This window comes from Microcaecilia unicolor, chromosome 2, assembly GCF_901765095.1.
Source record: "Microcaecilia unicolor chromosome 2, aMicUni1.1, whole genome shotgun sequence".
NCBI lineage: Eukaryota > Metazoa > Chordata > Amphibia > Gymnophiona > Siphonopidae > Microcaecilia > Microcaecilia unicolor.
In genome coordinates, this window is record NC_044032.1 from 448286858 (window position 1) to 448299135 (window position 12278).

General features: G+C 46.2%; 1 protein-coding gene across 1 annotated transcript in view; it reads right to left on the reverse strand.

The window, feature by feature from the left end:
• Positions 1 to 1028: 1028 nt before the first annotated feature.
• The window catches only part of IDH3B (isocitrate dehydrogenase (NAD(+)) 3 non-catalytic subunit beta), a 134258-nt gene continuing 123008 nt past the window's right edge, over positions 1029 to 12278 (reverse strand). Inside the window, 1 exon segment of the mRNA XM_030190923.1 lies at positions 1029 to 5428. Coding sequence (XP_030046783.1) covers positions 5388 to 5428 — 41 coding nt within the window. The 3' untranslated portion in view covers positions 1029 to 5387.

A 12278-nucleotide genomic window follows, 5' to 3' on the forward strand; every position in this document is an offset into this window, starting at 1 on the left:
ACATCTTCTTTTGCAAAAGGTTAAGATCCTTTTCTAAAGTAGAAGATTTTAACATTACAGTGCTACACTTACTATTTTCAGTCAGATGAAAAATACCTTGTATATAGTTCCACACCTGTGCCTGAAATCATGATAACCAACTCTTAGCCCTAAAAGATCGCTGCAGTTATGTAACGGTATAGCTCAAGGTGAAGGAAGTCCGGGGAACAGAATCCTGTCCCTTCCAAACTTCCTGTTTCAGAAGGTGTGGAAGCCAGCTGGCTTTGAGTTTGCATGGATACTCAAGGACCCATGTCGACCATATGGGGGGAGGGAGGTAAAATGCTGAACACCTCACTTGCAGTAGAGGGAAGGAAGGGAAAAAAGATGCCGGAGATCACAGAGAGGAGTGGGGAGGATAGAGATGTTGGAGACCATGATAGGGGGTGACGAGGATATATATGCCTCCTAAATTGGGCAGATGGACGAGCTGACAATAAGCTCCTTTTGCTCTGTAGATGAAGGCAGCAGCTGGTAGGAAATTAATGGTGGGAGCCAGGGCTTTTGTGAGTTCTCACCTCCCCCCACCTTCCAATGTCTATGGAATAAGTGAAACTGAAGTGGCCCCATGCAATGATGCAAATATGGGAACCGCTGTACATGCTTAGCTGAACTGTCTCAAAAGCTCTAAAACTTTGCTTACAACAGTCTGGGTCTGGCCAGGCTCTTCAGATTATATCATTCATCTATGAAGACTGCAATCTTGCTTGTCCTTGGACACAGAAACACAGTAAAAATGAACTATAATGATATTTGAAAAAAATATATATTTTAAATTTTTATCTTTTCCTTAAAATTGAGGTTTGCAATCTTGGACAAAGTATAATTGAGAATATGTTGTAGCCACCCATGTCTGTAGTTTTATTATTTCCCCCCCTGCTTATATATATATATCTCTACACTATACATTTATGGAGTTGAGTGCACTCGTTTGCCTTGTCAGCTGCAATATGAATGTGTTTACAAAATACACACAGGTCTATCACGGATAAAGTGAAATATTTTTATTTAGTCGTAAACACTTGTAGCAGTTTATGTTGAGATACATCAACTATTAGTACATTACAGAATAATTTGATTTTCTGTTAAAGAAAAAAGTTACAGTAAAGAGAAGTCACAATACAAGGATACATTCCTATCACTGCACATTTGAAGCAGGACTTTGAAAAGTCAAAGTAAAATTGCAATGCCTCCGCTTTTTATTCTTGTTAATTATCAGGGCTACAAGAAAACAATGGCAACAAAACTTAGAATCCTGTACAAAGTACGGCTGAACATTAGCGCCATAATTACTAATCACAATAATTGCATGCTGCCCACCATCTGCCTCCCTGCTGTGCATAGTCCGGCATCTCTCCCCTCCTAGACCTGACCACAGCTCTCTATCAGGCCACCCTTGCATCAGAGTACCTTTTGAAACGCAAATCTTCAAGCCATGTTATACCAGCCATACTCAAGACTGCTTGTGGCCTACACCGGGCCTTTCCCTCTGACACAACTTCCTGTTCTCAGAAGGGTAGGATGGGTCAGAGAGGGAAAGGCCCAGTGCAGGCCACAGGCAGACTTTGAGTACAGCTAATGCTAGCACAGCAGGGCTGAAGACTGCCGTTTTTTTTAATTACGTTTCTATTGTAAACAGGTGGCAAGAACATAACAATTTAACAGTTGTTACATATCTGATCAAACTATTACAGTATTTTTATAGAGCCATCAGAGTAGTCAGAGTGTTTGTGCCCATCGTAGATATAATATGCTTTGACATTGGTATATGCAGCAGCCATGCACTCCTCTTTAGAGGTAGCTAAGGTGAGGATGGGGGGGGGGGGGGGGGGAGTTTGTGCACCTTTTTGTTCTTATAGACTAAGTTTAGAGTTTTGCTTGAGTCTTTAAGATGGTGTTTTGGGATAGGGTTGTTTTGACACTGTTAGTTGTCTTCTGGGGTTGTAGTGTTAGGTGTTGGTTTGTATGTATCTAAGATGGTTAGTTAGGAGGGGTCTCCAAGATCTGGTCCACTTGTCCAGTTGTTGCTGTAGTAGGGCCTGGAATCTCTCACCATTTGCTATTTGGTGGACTTTTGTGAGCCAGTGTATTTCTGTGGGGGGTTGTGCATTTTTCCATTTTGTGGCGATGGTCAACCTGGTTGTTAGGAAAATGAAGCTGAACAGATTTCATCTGTCTAGGATTAGGTTCTTAGGGTCATTGGTGATGTGTAGCATCACAGTTGCATATGTTTTTGCCCTCTTTTACCTCTTGATTTGGTGTCTAATTCTCCACACCATGCTCCAGAAGGTATGTAGTTTGGGGCATTCCCACCAGGTATGCTTGAAGGCCCCACTGGATCCGCAGAGGCACCAACATGTACCAGAGTTCTTACTGGATGTCTTGTTCAGTCTGTGTTGTGTTAGGTAGTAGCTTGTATTGTGAGTCTTGCTGGGTGATGGATGTGGCTACTTTCCTGCAGTTCAGTGACATCTGCTCCCATAGCGGTAGGGGAATGTCTAGTTCAGTGTCTTTTTCCCATTTTTTCTGTGTGGGTGTCGTTGTGGGCGAGTTGTCCTGGTACAGCAGTGTGGTGAGGCCTTTGGGAGATTGTGCTCTTCCCAGTACTGTTTCTAGAGGGATAAGGTTTTCCAGAAAGGTGGGCTTGTGTGTATGCATGAAATGTTCAAGTTGCAGCAGAGTGAAAGGGTAAAATGGGATGGTGCATCACTCCATAATTTGGTTTCTGGTCAGGATCTTTCCTTGTGATTAAAGTCAAAGATGTAGCACATGTTATTTTGGGGCCATTGCATTTATAACCTGCTACATGGCTATATTGTTTGCACGGTTGTAAAGGCTGGGAGAGAGTATTCAAGGTTGGTGAGCATAAGGAATGCATTGTCAGCATAGAGGGCTAATTTCTGAGGAGAGCGTCCTATGCGGATCCCATGGATGTCTTCTGCCCCTTGTATTGCCTATATGAGTGGTTCTATGGCTATTGTGTACAGGAGGGGTGACAATGGGCAGCCTTGTCTGGTCCCTCTTTTTAGTTGGAATGGTATTGTGAGGCTGCTGTTTACTTTGATCCTGGCGGTGGGGTTGGTGCATAGCACCTGGATGATTTTTAGGAAGTTTGGGCCATACTTAAGATGCCTCAGGACCAAATGTCCAAGCTGTTAATTTGTGTAAGGTCTCTAGAAAGTCCAGTTGGGTTTTGAGGCATATATATTTATGAGACAGAACTTTAGTATGTTGACTACTACTACTGCTGCTGCTGCCACTCAGCCTTGACGGTCTTTCCAGCTACGCAGTAGTTTAGCAGGGGTCTTTTGTGGAGAATAATTAGGACTCCTGTGCCACTGGATGGCGCACATGAATGTATCTTCTGATTTTAGCTGTTTTGGGTCTGAGATTTGTAGGTGTATTTCTTTAGCATTATTATGTCCCATTGCATGTTACCTAATTCCTTAAGGATTCTTTTTCATTTCTAGGTTCCCTGCATTCCCCTTATGTTGTAAGTCAGGATGCTGATAGTCTTCTTGTGGCTAGGTGTCCCTATTTGTTAACTGCTCATCAACATATTTGTGTTTTTTGTACTCCCTGCAAGTCTGTGTCAGTGTTTCCTTGTGGGGTATATATTAGGAAAGCTGCACATAGTGGGGTTTTGTTAAGGGGTGGGGTGTGCATAGTGAAAAACATTCAACATTATAAACACTGCAAAAGACTTCTGTTTTAAAAGTACACCAGGTGCGGGTGTGGAGGATGGGGACTGATAGAGCTGTGGTCAGGTCTGGGGAGGGGAGGAGGGAGAGATGCTGGAGTGTGCAGGGGGGATGAGAGGGACACTATGGGCAGGTAGGTAGGGAGGAATTGAAAACAGAACCAGGGGCAGGGCCAAAAATGGGAGGGAGATATGCTGGACTGTGCACAGAGGAGGATGGTGAGAAATATGGAAAGATGCCGAACTACTGCTAGAGAGAAGGAAGTGGATGGAGAAGAGAGAGATATGTTGGGCTCAGAGGGAGAGAGAAAATGGACCTGGGGTGGAGAAGGAAGAAAAAGAGAGGTGATGGACTTGGGGTGTGGGGGGTGTGGAGATAAATACAAAGAGATGCCGAACTGAGGGAAAGATTGATTTATTTATTTAGAACATTTATATCCTACATATTCCCAACACAGTAGCTCTATGTGGCTAACAGCAGTTAAAGAAATAACAATATACTAATTCAGGGTGGAACAGAGAATAGGTATCAACATGGGGGGGGGTGGGGGGGAACAACAGGAGAAACAAATGAGGGACGGCAGACAGTTAAATAACAGTGGAGTAGGCTCTGGCATAGAGAAGTCTTGAGGAATTTCTTAAACACAGCGTGGTCGGCAGTCTCTTTTAATGATGATGGTAGGATGGAGGGAGAGAAGTGGATGGAGATAAGTTAGGCTCAGAGGGAGGGAGATAATGGACCTGAGGTGGAGAGAATGAAGAAAGAGACATAGGTGTTGGACTCGGGGGGGGGGGGGGGGGTGTTGGGAGAGAGGGAAGAGAATGAGAGAGATAATGGACTCAGGGGAAAATGGTAGGGAGAGAGTTGGACCTGGAGACAGGAGAAAGGAAAATATTGGGCTAATTTGTGGCATAGCCATGGGGGGGGGGGGGGCTGCCTTGGAAACCTGGGTCCTCCACTTTGGGCTTGGGCCCCCTCCAAAGCCACAGCCCCTGTTCAATAGCTGGTGGGGTAGCTGAAGTCCTGCCAGCCGAAGAAATCCACTGCCTGAGTCATCCCCTTCCTCCTCGTACTGACCCAGGAGCGAGAAAGTCAGCGGTATGCCTCCAGCCATTGACGCTGGAGGCACCCTGTTGACTTCCTCACTCCTGAAGCAGTACAAGGAGGAAGGGGGTGGCTTTGGCAATGGATTTCTTCAACTGGTGGGGCTTCGGCATCCCCACCAGGAAAGGTATGATACCTAATGTGGGGGGGAGGGTAGAGGGAATGCATAGATCCCCAGTCCCCCCCCCGCCCCCCCCCCCCCATGGACTCCTGGCTATGCCCCACCTTTAATCATGATTAAAATTTTTAATCAAACTACAGTCCTAGTACAAAGTAAAACCTGTGATTAACTGGGCTATAAGAGTACATTTAAAAGTAATTGTTTCACCCAAAACATACTACTGCAGATGTTACAGACAACCACAGCCTCGGTGCTTATAAAAGAATCTGTGCTTTGCTCAGTGTTTGCCAGAGGGTATTTGTACATAAATAAATAAAGATAAAGCAGCTTTCTATAAAATATTTAAAATGTTAATTTAACAAAGATTTGAAGCACCTATCTATGCCTAGAAGCTGAGGTTTGCAATCACAGCCTGAGTATAATCAAGGGATGTAGCATAGCCACCCATGTCTGAAGTTCGCACCTGTGGTCAAAGAGAGAGAATAGTTCATCATTCACCTATTTCCCCAGATTCTTGCAAGCAACAAAATGCGAGTTTTATAGATAAGTGGCCATTAGGCATTAGAATCACATCTGCTTTTGACAAAACTACCCTTTAAAAACAATGTCCTCCAGTATGCTTTGTACTGTTATCAGAAGAAAACTCAGCATTAGCTACTCTTCAAATTATCTTGTATGTTCCAAGGCCAGTGCTGCTGCCCACCCCACAAAGACAGGGAAGACTACTGATACAGATGATAAAGGAGGAAGGTACTGAAGGGCACCTTCCAAGACAACTCTTCCTACAATTCTCAATTCAAAAACACATCTTACATCTCCAATCCGGCACCCTTATTCCCCCACATACCTTCTGTGTATACAACCTAATGTCTCCCCATGGAAAACATATTCCACAACCCTCTATTTTCTGAAACATACTTTATATAGATATTATAATTATCTACAACTACACATTCCTCATCTATACTCCATTATATACACATGAACACACAAACACATCCTAACCTTCAAAACACACACAAACCTCCACTTACTTATGCATACTCATCCTACACCTTGCACATTCCCCCCCCCCCCCCCTTTGCTTTCTACAAAACTATGTTGGAAAGCATTCTCAAAACTGTGTCAACATGCTTTTCGCATGTGTTTCTTTGTAATAAAAGATATGCATGATTTACTATAGACACACTCAGTGGTGTATCCTGTTGGGTCAAGCTGAGTCACTGACCTGGAACCTTTTTGAACTCTGAAAATTTTAAGGCATCATAAGAACTTTCACAACTCATAGACCAGCACCTTCCTGGCTGGTGATCTCATGTATTGCAAAGATCAACAGCCAGAAGGTGCAAATACCTAGCCTGAATGTTTCAAAAATGCTTCCAGATGTTGCAAATGGGGCAACTTGCAGAGTTCATCTTATCAGCCCCTGAAGAATTGAGGAGACATGTGGTGACCAAAAAGGTCTCATCCCATCAGCCACTGAAGACATAAAGGAGGCCTTGATGCACTGCTGTACTCAGAAAGACAGTGGGAAAGGGAAGTAGAAAAAACTGTTGGGGGAGTGAAGGTCAGGGCAGATTCCATTAAGAACATAAGATAGCTATCCTGGGTCAGACCAATGGTCCACCTAGCCCATATCCTGCTTCCAACAGTGGCCAATCAAGGGCACAAGCATCTGGCAGAAACCCAAATAGCAGCAACATTCCAGGCTACAAATCCCAGGGCAAGCAGTAACTTCCCTGAACTACTCTGTCACCTTCTAATTCAATATATCTTATTTAAAAAAAACACACCTGGGTACATCTTTTTTTTTTTTTTTAAATAAATATCCTTCCATGAGTTCACACTTCAGTTGTTCATGATGCACTTGCATTTCAGAGCAGGGGTTTTTAACTCCAGGTCTCAATGATCAGTAATAATGGACTAACAATAGTTATGTGCATGTAGAGAAAGCACGGTGCACTAAGAAATTTAGTGTGCGCTAAATGCTAAGAAAGCGAAGATACTTACCTGTAGCAGGTATTCTCCGATGACAGCAGGCTGATTGTTCTCACATGTGGGTGGACAGGAATCGACATTTTGCAAGCAAAATATAAACAAAGCTTTGCCAGAGTCTTCTGGTGTGCGTGAAGCGCACACCGCACGGACTGATTTCCCGCCCGTCGCGTGAGCACATTTCGTCAGTTAAATCAAAAAGCATATAAAGAAATAAATAACGCCAACGGGGAGGTGGGTGGGTTTGTGAGATCAGCCTGCTGTCCTCCGAGAATACCTACTACTACTACTATTTATCATTTCTATAGCGCTACAAGGCATACGCAGCGCTGTACACCAGACCTGCTACAGGTATGTATCTTCGCTTTCTCCGAGGACAAGCAGGCTGCTTGATCTCACATGTGGGGTATCCCTAGCAACCAGGCTCACTCAAAACAATGAACATTGGTCAGGCCTCGTAACAGCGAGGACATAACATAGATTGACATGAAACCATAAACAACTAACTGAAAGTGCAGCCTGGAACAGAACAAAGATGGGTCTAGGGGGGTGGAGTTGGATTCTAACCCCAAACAGATTCTGCAGCACCGACTGCCCAAACCAACTGTCGCGTCGGGTATCCTGCTGAAGGCAGTAGTGAGATGTGAATGTGTGGACTGATGACCACGCTGCAACCTTGCAAATCTCTTCAATGGAAGCTGACTTTAAATGAGCCACTGACGCAGCCATGGCTCTAACATTATGAGCCATGACATGGCCCTCAAGATTCAGCCCAGCTTGGGCATAATTAAAGGAAATGCAATCAGCTAGCCAATTGGAGATTGTGTGTTTTCCGAAGGCGACTCCCCTCCTGTTGGGATCAAAAGAAAAAAACAACTGGGCGGAGTGTCTGAAGGGCTTTGTCTGCTCCACGTAAAAAGCCAATGCTCTCTTGCAGTCCAAGGTATGCAAACTGCTTTCACCAGGGCGGGTATGAGGATGGGGAAAGAATGTTGGCAAGACAACAGACTGGTTCAGATGGAACTCTGACACCACCTTTGGCAGAAACAGGGTGCGTGCGGAGGACTACTCTGTTGTGATGAAACTTGATATAAGGTGCATGCACTACCAGGGCCTGAAGCTCACCGACCCTACGAGGTGAATTAACAGCCACCAGGAAAGTGACCTTCCAGGTCAGGTACTTCAGATGGCAGGAATTCAGTGGCTCAAAAGGAGCTTTCATCAGCTGGGTGAGAACGACGTTGAGATCCCATGACACTGGTGGAGGTTTGACCGGGGGCTTTGACAAAGCAAACCTCTCATGAAGCCAACAACTAAAGGCTGTCCAGAGATAGGCTTACCCTCTACATGGCGATGATAGGCACTAATCGCATTAAGATGAAACCTTACTGAGTTGGTTTTGAGGCCAGACTCTGATAAGTGTAGAAGATATTTAAGCAGGATCTGTGTAGGACAAGAAAGAGGATTTAAGGCCTTGATGTCACACCAGACAGCAAACCTCCTCCATTTGAAAGAGTAACACCTCTTCGTGGAATCTTTTCTGGAAGCAAGCAAGACTCAGAAGACACCCTCTGATAGACCCAAGGAGGCGAATTCTAAGCTCAACATCCAGGCCGTGAGAGCTAGAGACTGGAGGTTGGGATGTAGAAGCGACCCCTCGTTCTGAGTGAAGAGGATTGGAAAACTTTCCAATCTCCACGGTTCCTCGGAGAACAATTCCAGAAGAAGAGGGAACCAAATCTGACACGGCCAGAAGGGTGCAATCAGGATCGTGGTTCCACAGTCTTGCTTGAGTTTCAGCAAAGTCTTCCCTACTAGAGGTATGGGAGGATACGCATACAGAAGGCCTGTCCCCCAATGCAGGAGAAAGACATCTGACGCTAGTCTGTCGTGGGCCTGACGCCTGGAACAGAACTGAGGGACCTTGTGATTGATCTGTGTGGCAAAGATCCACAGAAGGGGTGCCCCACACTCGGAAGATCTTACAGACTATGCCCATGTTCAGTGACCACTCGTGAGATTGCATTATTCTGCTCAATCTGTCGGCCAGACTGTTGTTTACGCCTGCCAGATAAGTGGCTTGGAGGAACATGCCGTGATGGCGTGCCCAAAGCCATATCTGGACGGCTTCCTGTCACAGAGGGCGAGATCCGGTGACCCCCTGCTTGTTGGTGTAATACATGGCAACCTGATTGTCTGTCTGAATCAAAATGATTTGGTTGGAAAGCTGATCTCTGAAAGCCTTTAGAGCGTTCCAGATCACTCGCAATTCCAGGAGGTTGATCTGAAGGCCTTTTTCCTGAAAGGACCAAGCTCCTTGAGTGTGAAGCCCATCTACATGAGCCCCCCAACCCAGGAGGGATGCATCCATTATCAGCACTTTTTGTGGCTGAGGAATTTGGAATGGGTGTCCCAAGGTCAAATTGGATCGAACTGTCCACCACTGAAGGGAATTCCGAAAGTCGGTGGACAGTTGGATCACATCCTCTAGATCCCCCGCAGCTTGACACCACTGGGAAACTAGGGTCCACTGAGCTGGTCTCATGTATAGACGTGCCATGGGAGTTACATGAACTGTGGAGGCCATGTGCCCCAGGAGTCTCAACATCTGCCGAGCTGTGATCTGTTGAGACGCTCGCACTATGGACACTAGGGACAGGAGGTTTATTTATTTATTTAGATTTTGCTCACACCTTTTTCAGTAGTAGCTCAAGGTGAGTTACATTCAGGTACTCTGGATATTTCTCTGTCCCAGGAGGGCTCACAATCTAAGTTTGCACCTGAGGCAATGAGGGTTAAGTGACTTGCCCAAGATCACAAGGAGCAACAGTGGGATTGTCTGCCCTTGCCTCGGGAAGATAAGCACGAGCTGTCTTTGTGTTCAACAGAGCTCCAATGAATTCCAATTTTTGAACTGGGGTGAGATGGGACTTGGAATAATTTATCACAAACCCCAGTAGCTCTAGCACTTGAATAGTCATTCACATGGACTGTACAGCACCTGCCTCTGAGGTGCTCTTCACCAGCCAATCGTCGAGATAAGGGAACACATGCACTCCCAGTCTGCGTAGCGATGCTGCAACTACCGCCAGGCACTTTGTGAACACTCTGGGCGCAGACGCCAGACCAAAGGGAAGTACACGGTACTGAAAATGCTGTGTTCCTAGCCGAAATCAAAGATACCTCCTGTGAGCTGGAAGTATCAAGATGTGTGTGTTAGCATCCTTTAAGTCCAGAGAGTATAGCCAAGCGTTCTGTTGAATCATGGGAAGAAGGGTGCCCAGGGAAACCATCCTGAACTTTTCTCGGACTAGAAATTTGTTCAGGGCCCTTAGGTCTAGGATGGTACGCATCCCCCCTGTTTTCTTTTGCACAAGGAAGTACCTGGAATAGAATCCCAGCCCTTCTTCCCCTGGTGGAACGGGTTCAACTGCACTGGTCTTTAGAAGGGCAGAGAGTTCCTCTGCAAGTACCCGCTTGTGCTGGGAACTGTAAGAATGAGCTCCAGGTGGGCAATTTGGAGGTTTGGATTCCAGATGAGGGTGTATCCTGACCGGACTATTTGAAGAACCCAATGGTCGGAGGTTATGAGAGGCCACCTTTGGTGAAAAAACATCAACCTCCCCCCTACCGGCAAGTCGTCCGGTGCGGACACTTTTATTGAGGCTATGCTGAACTGGAGCCAGTCAAAAGCCCGTCCCTTGCTTTTGCTGGGGAGCACCAGGGGCCTTAGACGCACACTGTTGACGAGAACGAGCGCGCTGGGGCTGAGCCTGGGCAGGCTACCGAGAAGCAGAAGTGTACCTACGCCTAGGATAGTAATAGGAAGCACTCCTCTTCCCCCCAAAAAACCTCCTAGATGAGGAGGTAGCAGCAGAAGACGTCCGGCAGAAGAGAGAATCCATAGCATCATTATGCTTCTTGATCTGGTCAACTACATCCTCTACTTTCTCACCAAAAAGGTTATCCCCCCAGCAAGGAACATCCGCCATCTGTTGCGGGACCGAATGATCCAGGTCATGAGAGTCTGTGCATCACTATACCTTGGAGCAGCGATCCTGGATGCTACATCAAAAGTGTTGTATGTACCCCTGGCCAGGAATTTTCGACACACCTTCTGCTGCCTGACCACCTGGCGAAAAGGCTCAGCCTGCTCCGGAGGGAGTGCATCAACCAAGCTGGACAGTTGCCTCACCGAGTTCCGCAAGTGGATGCTCGTGAAGAGCTGGTGTCTGGGTCTTGGTAGCGAGTATAGCGGCCTGATACGTCTTCCTTCCAAAAGAGTCCAAAGTTCTAGATTCTCTGCCTGGGGGCGCCGAGGCATAGTCCTTAGTGCTCTTGGCTCTTTTGAGGGCGGAGTCCACCACCATAGAATTGTGGGGTAATTGAGACCTCATCAATCCAGGTTCACCGTGGATCCGATATTGAGATTCAGCTTTTTTTGGGATCACGGGATTAGACAGAGGGAACGACCAGTTTCGCATAAGGACTTCCTTCAGTACATTATGCAAAGGAGCCGTTGCAGCCTCTCTAGGCGGAGAAGGATAATCAAGGACCTCAAGCATCTCAGCCCTGGGCTCATCCTCAAGCTCCATAGGGAAGGGAATAGCCGCAGCCGTTTCCCTGACAAAAGAGGTAAAGGATAGACTCTCCAGTGGAGAAAGTCTCCTTTCTGGTGGAGGGGAAGGTTCAGAAGGAATCCCATAGGACTCTTCAGAAGAAAAGTACCTGGGATCTTCCTCTTCCTCCCACGAATGCTCATCTTTAGTATCGGACAAGACATCCCTCAGAGCAGTCCTAAACTGAGCCTGCCTCTACACCGAGGAACGACGCCCTCGATGGCGGTGCCGAGAAGTCAACGCCCGCCTGGACTCCGGTGAAGCTTCCTCCACCGACGTCGAAGGGGAATCGACCTGGGTGGCAGCCGACGCCGATGCCACAGGAGAAGCCCATTTTATCCCTGGCACACTACCAGCAAGATCAGTGATATTACAGATATTACAGATTACAGACCAGTAGCCTCAACACCACTACTGACCAAAACAATGGAAGGTCTAGTAACACAGCAACTAACGGAATACTTGACAAAATGCTCAATTCTTCATAAATCCCAATCAAGCACTGAAATGGTCATAACCACCCTGATAATGAAATTCAGAAGCATAATATGCCAAGGACAAACCATCTTACTACTACAATTCGTCATGTAAAGTGTCTTCAACCTAGTAGACCACACCACACTAATGACATTGCTTGACAACATAGGAATCTGCAGTGCAGTGGCAACATGATTCAATGGCTTCCTAAAGACCAGATCC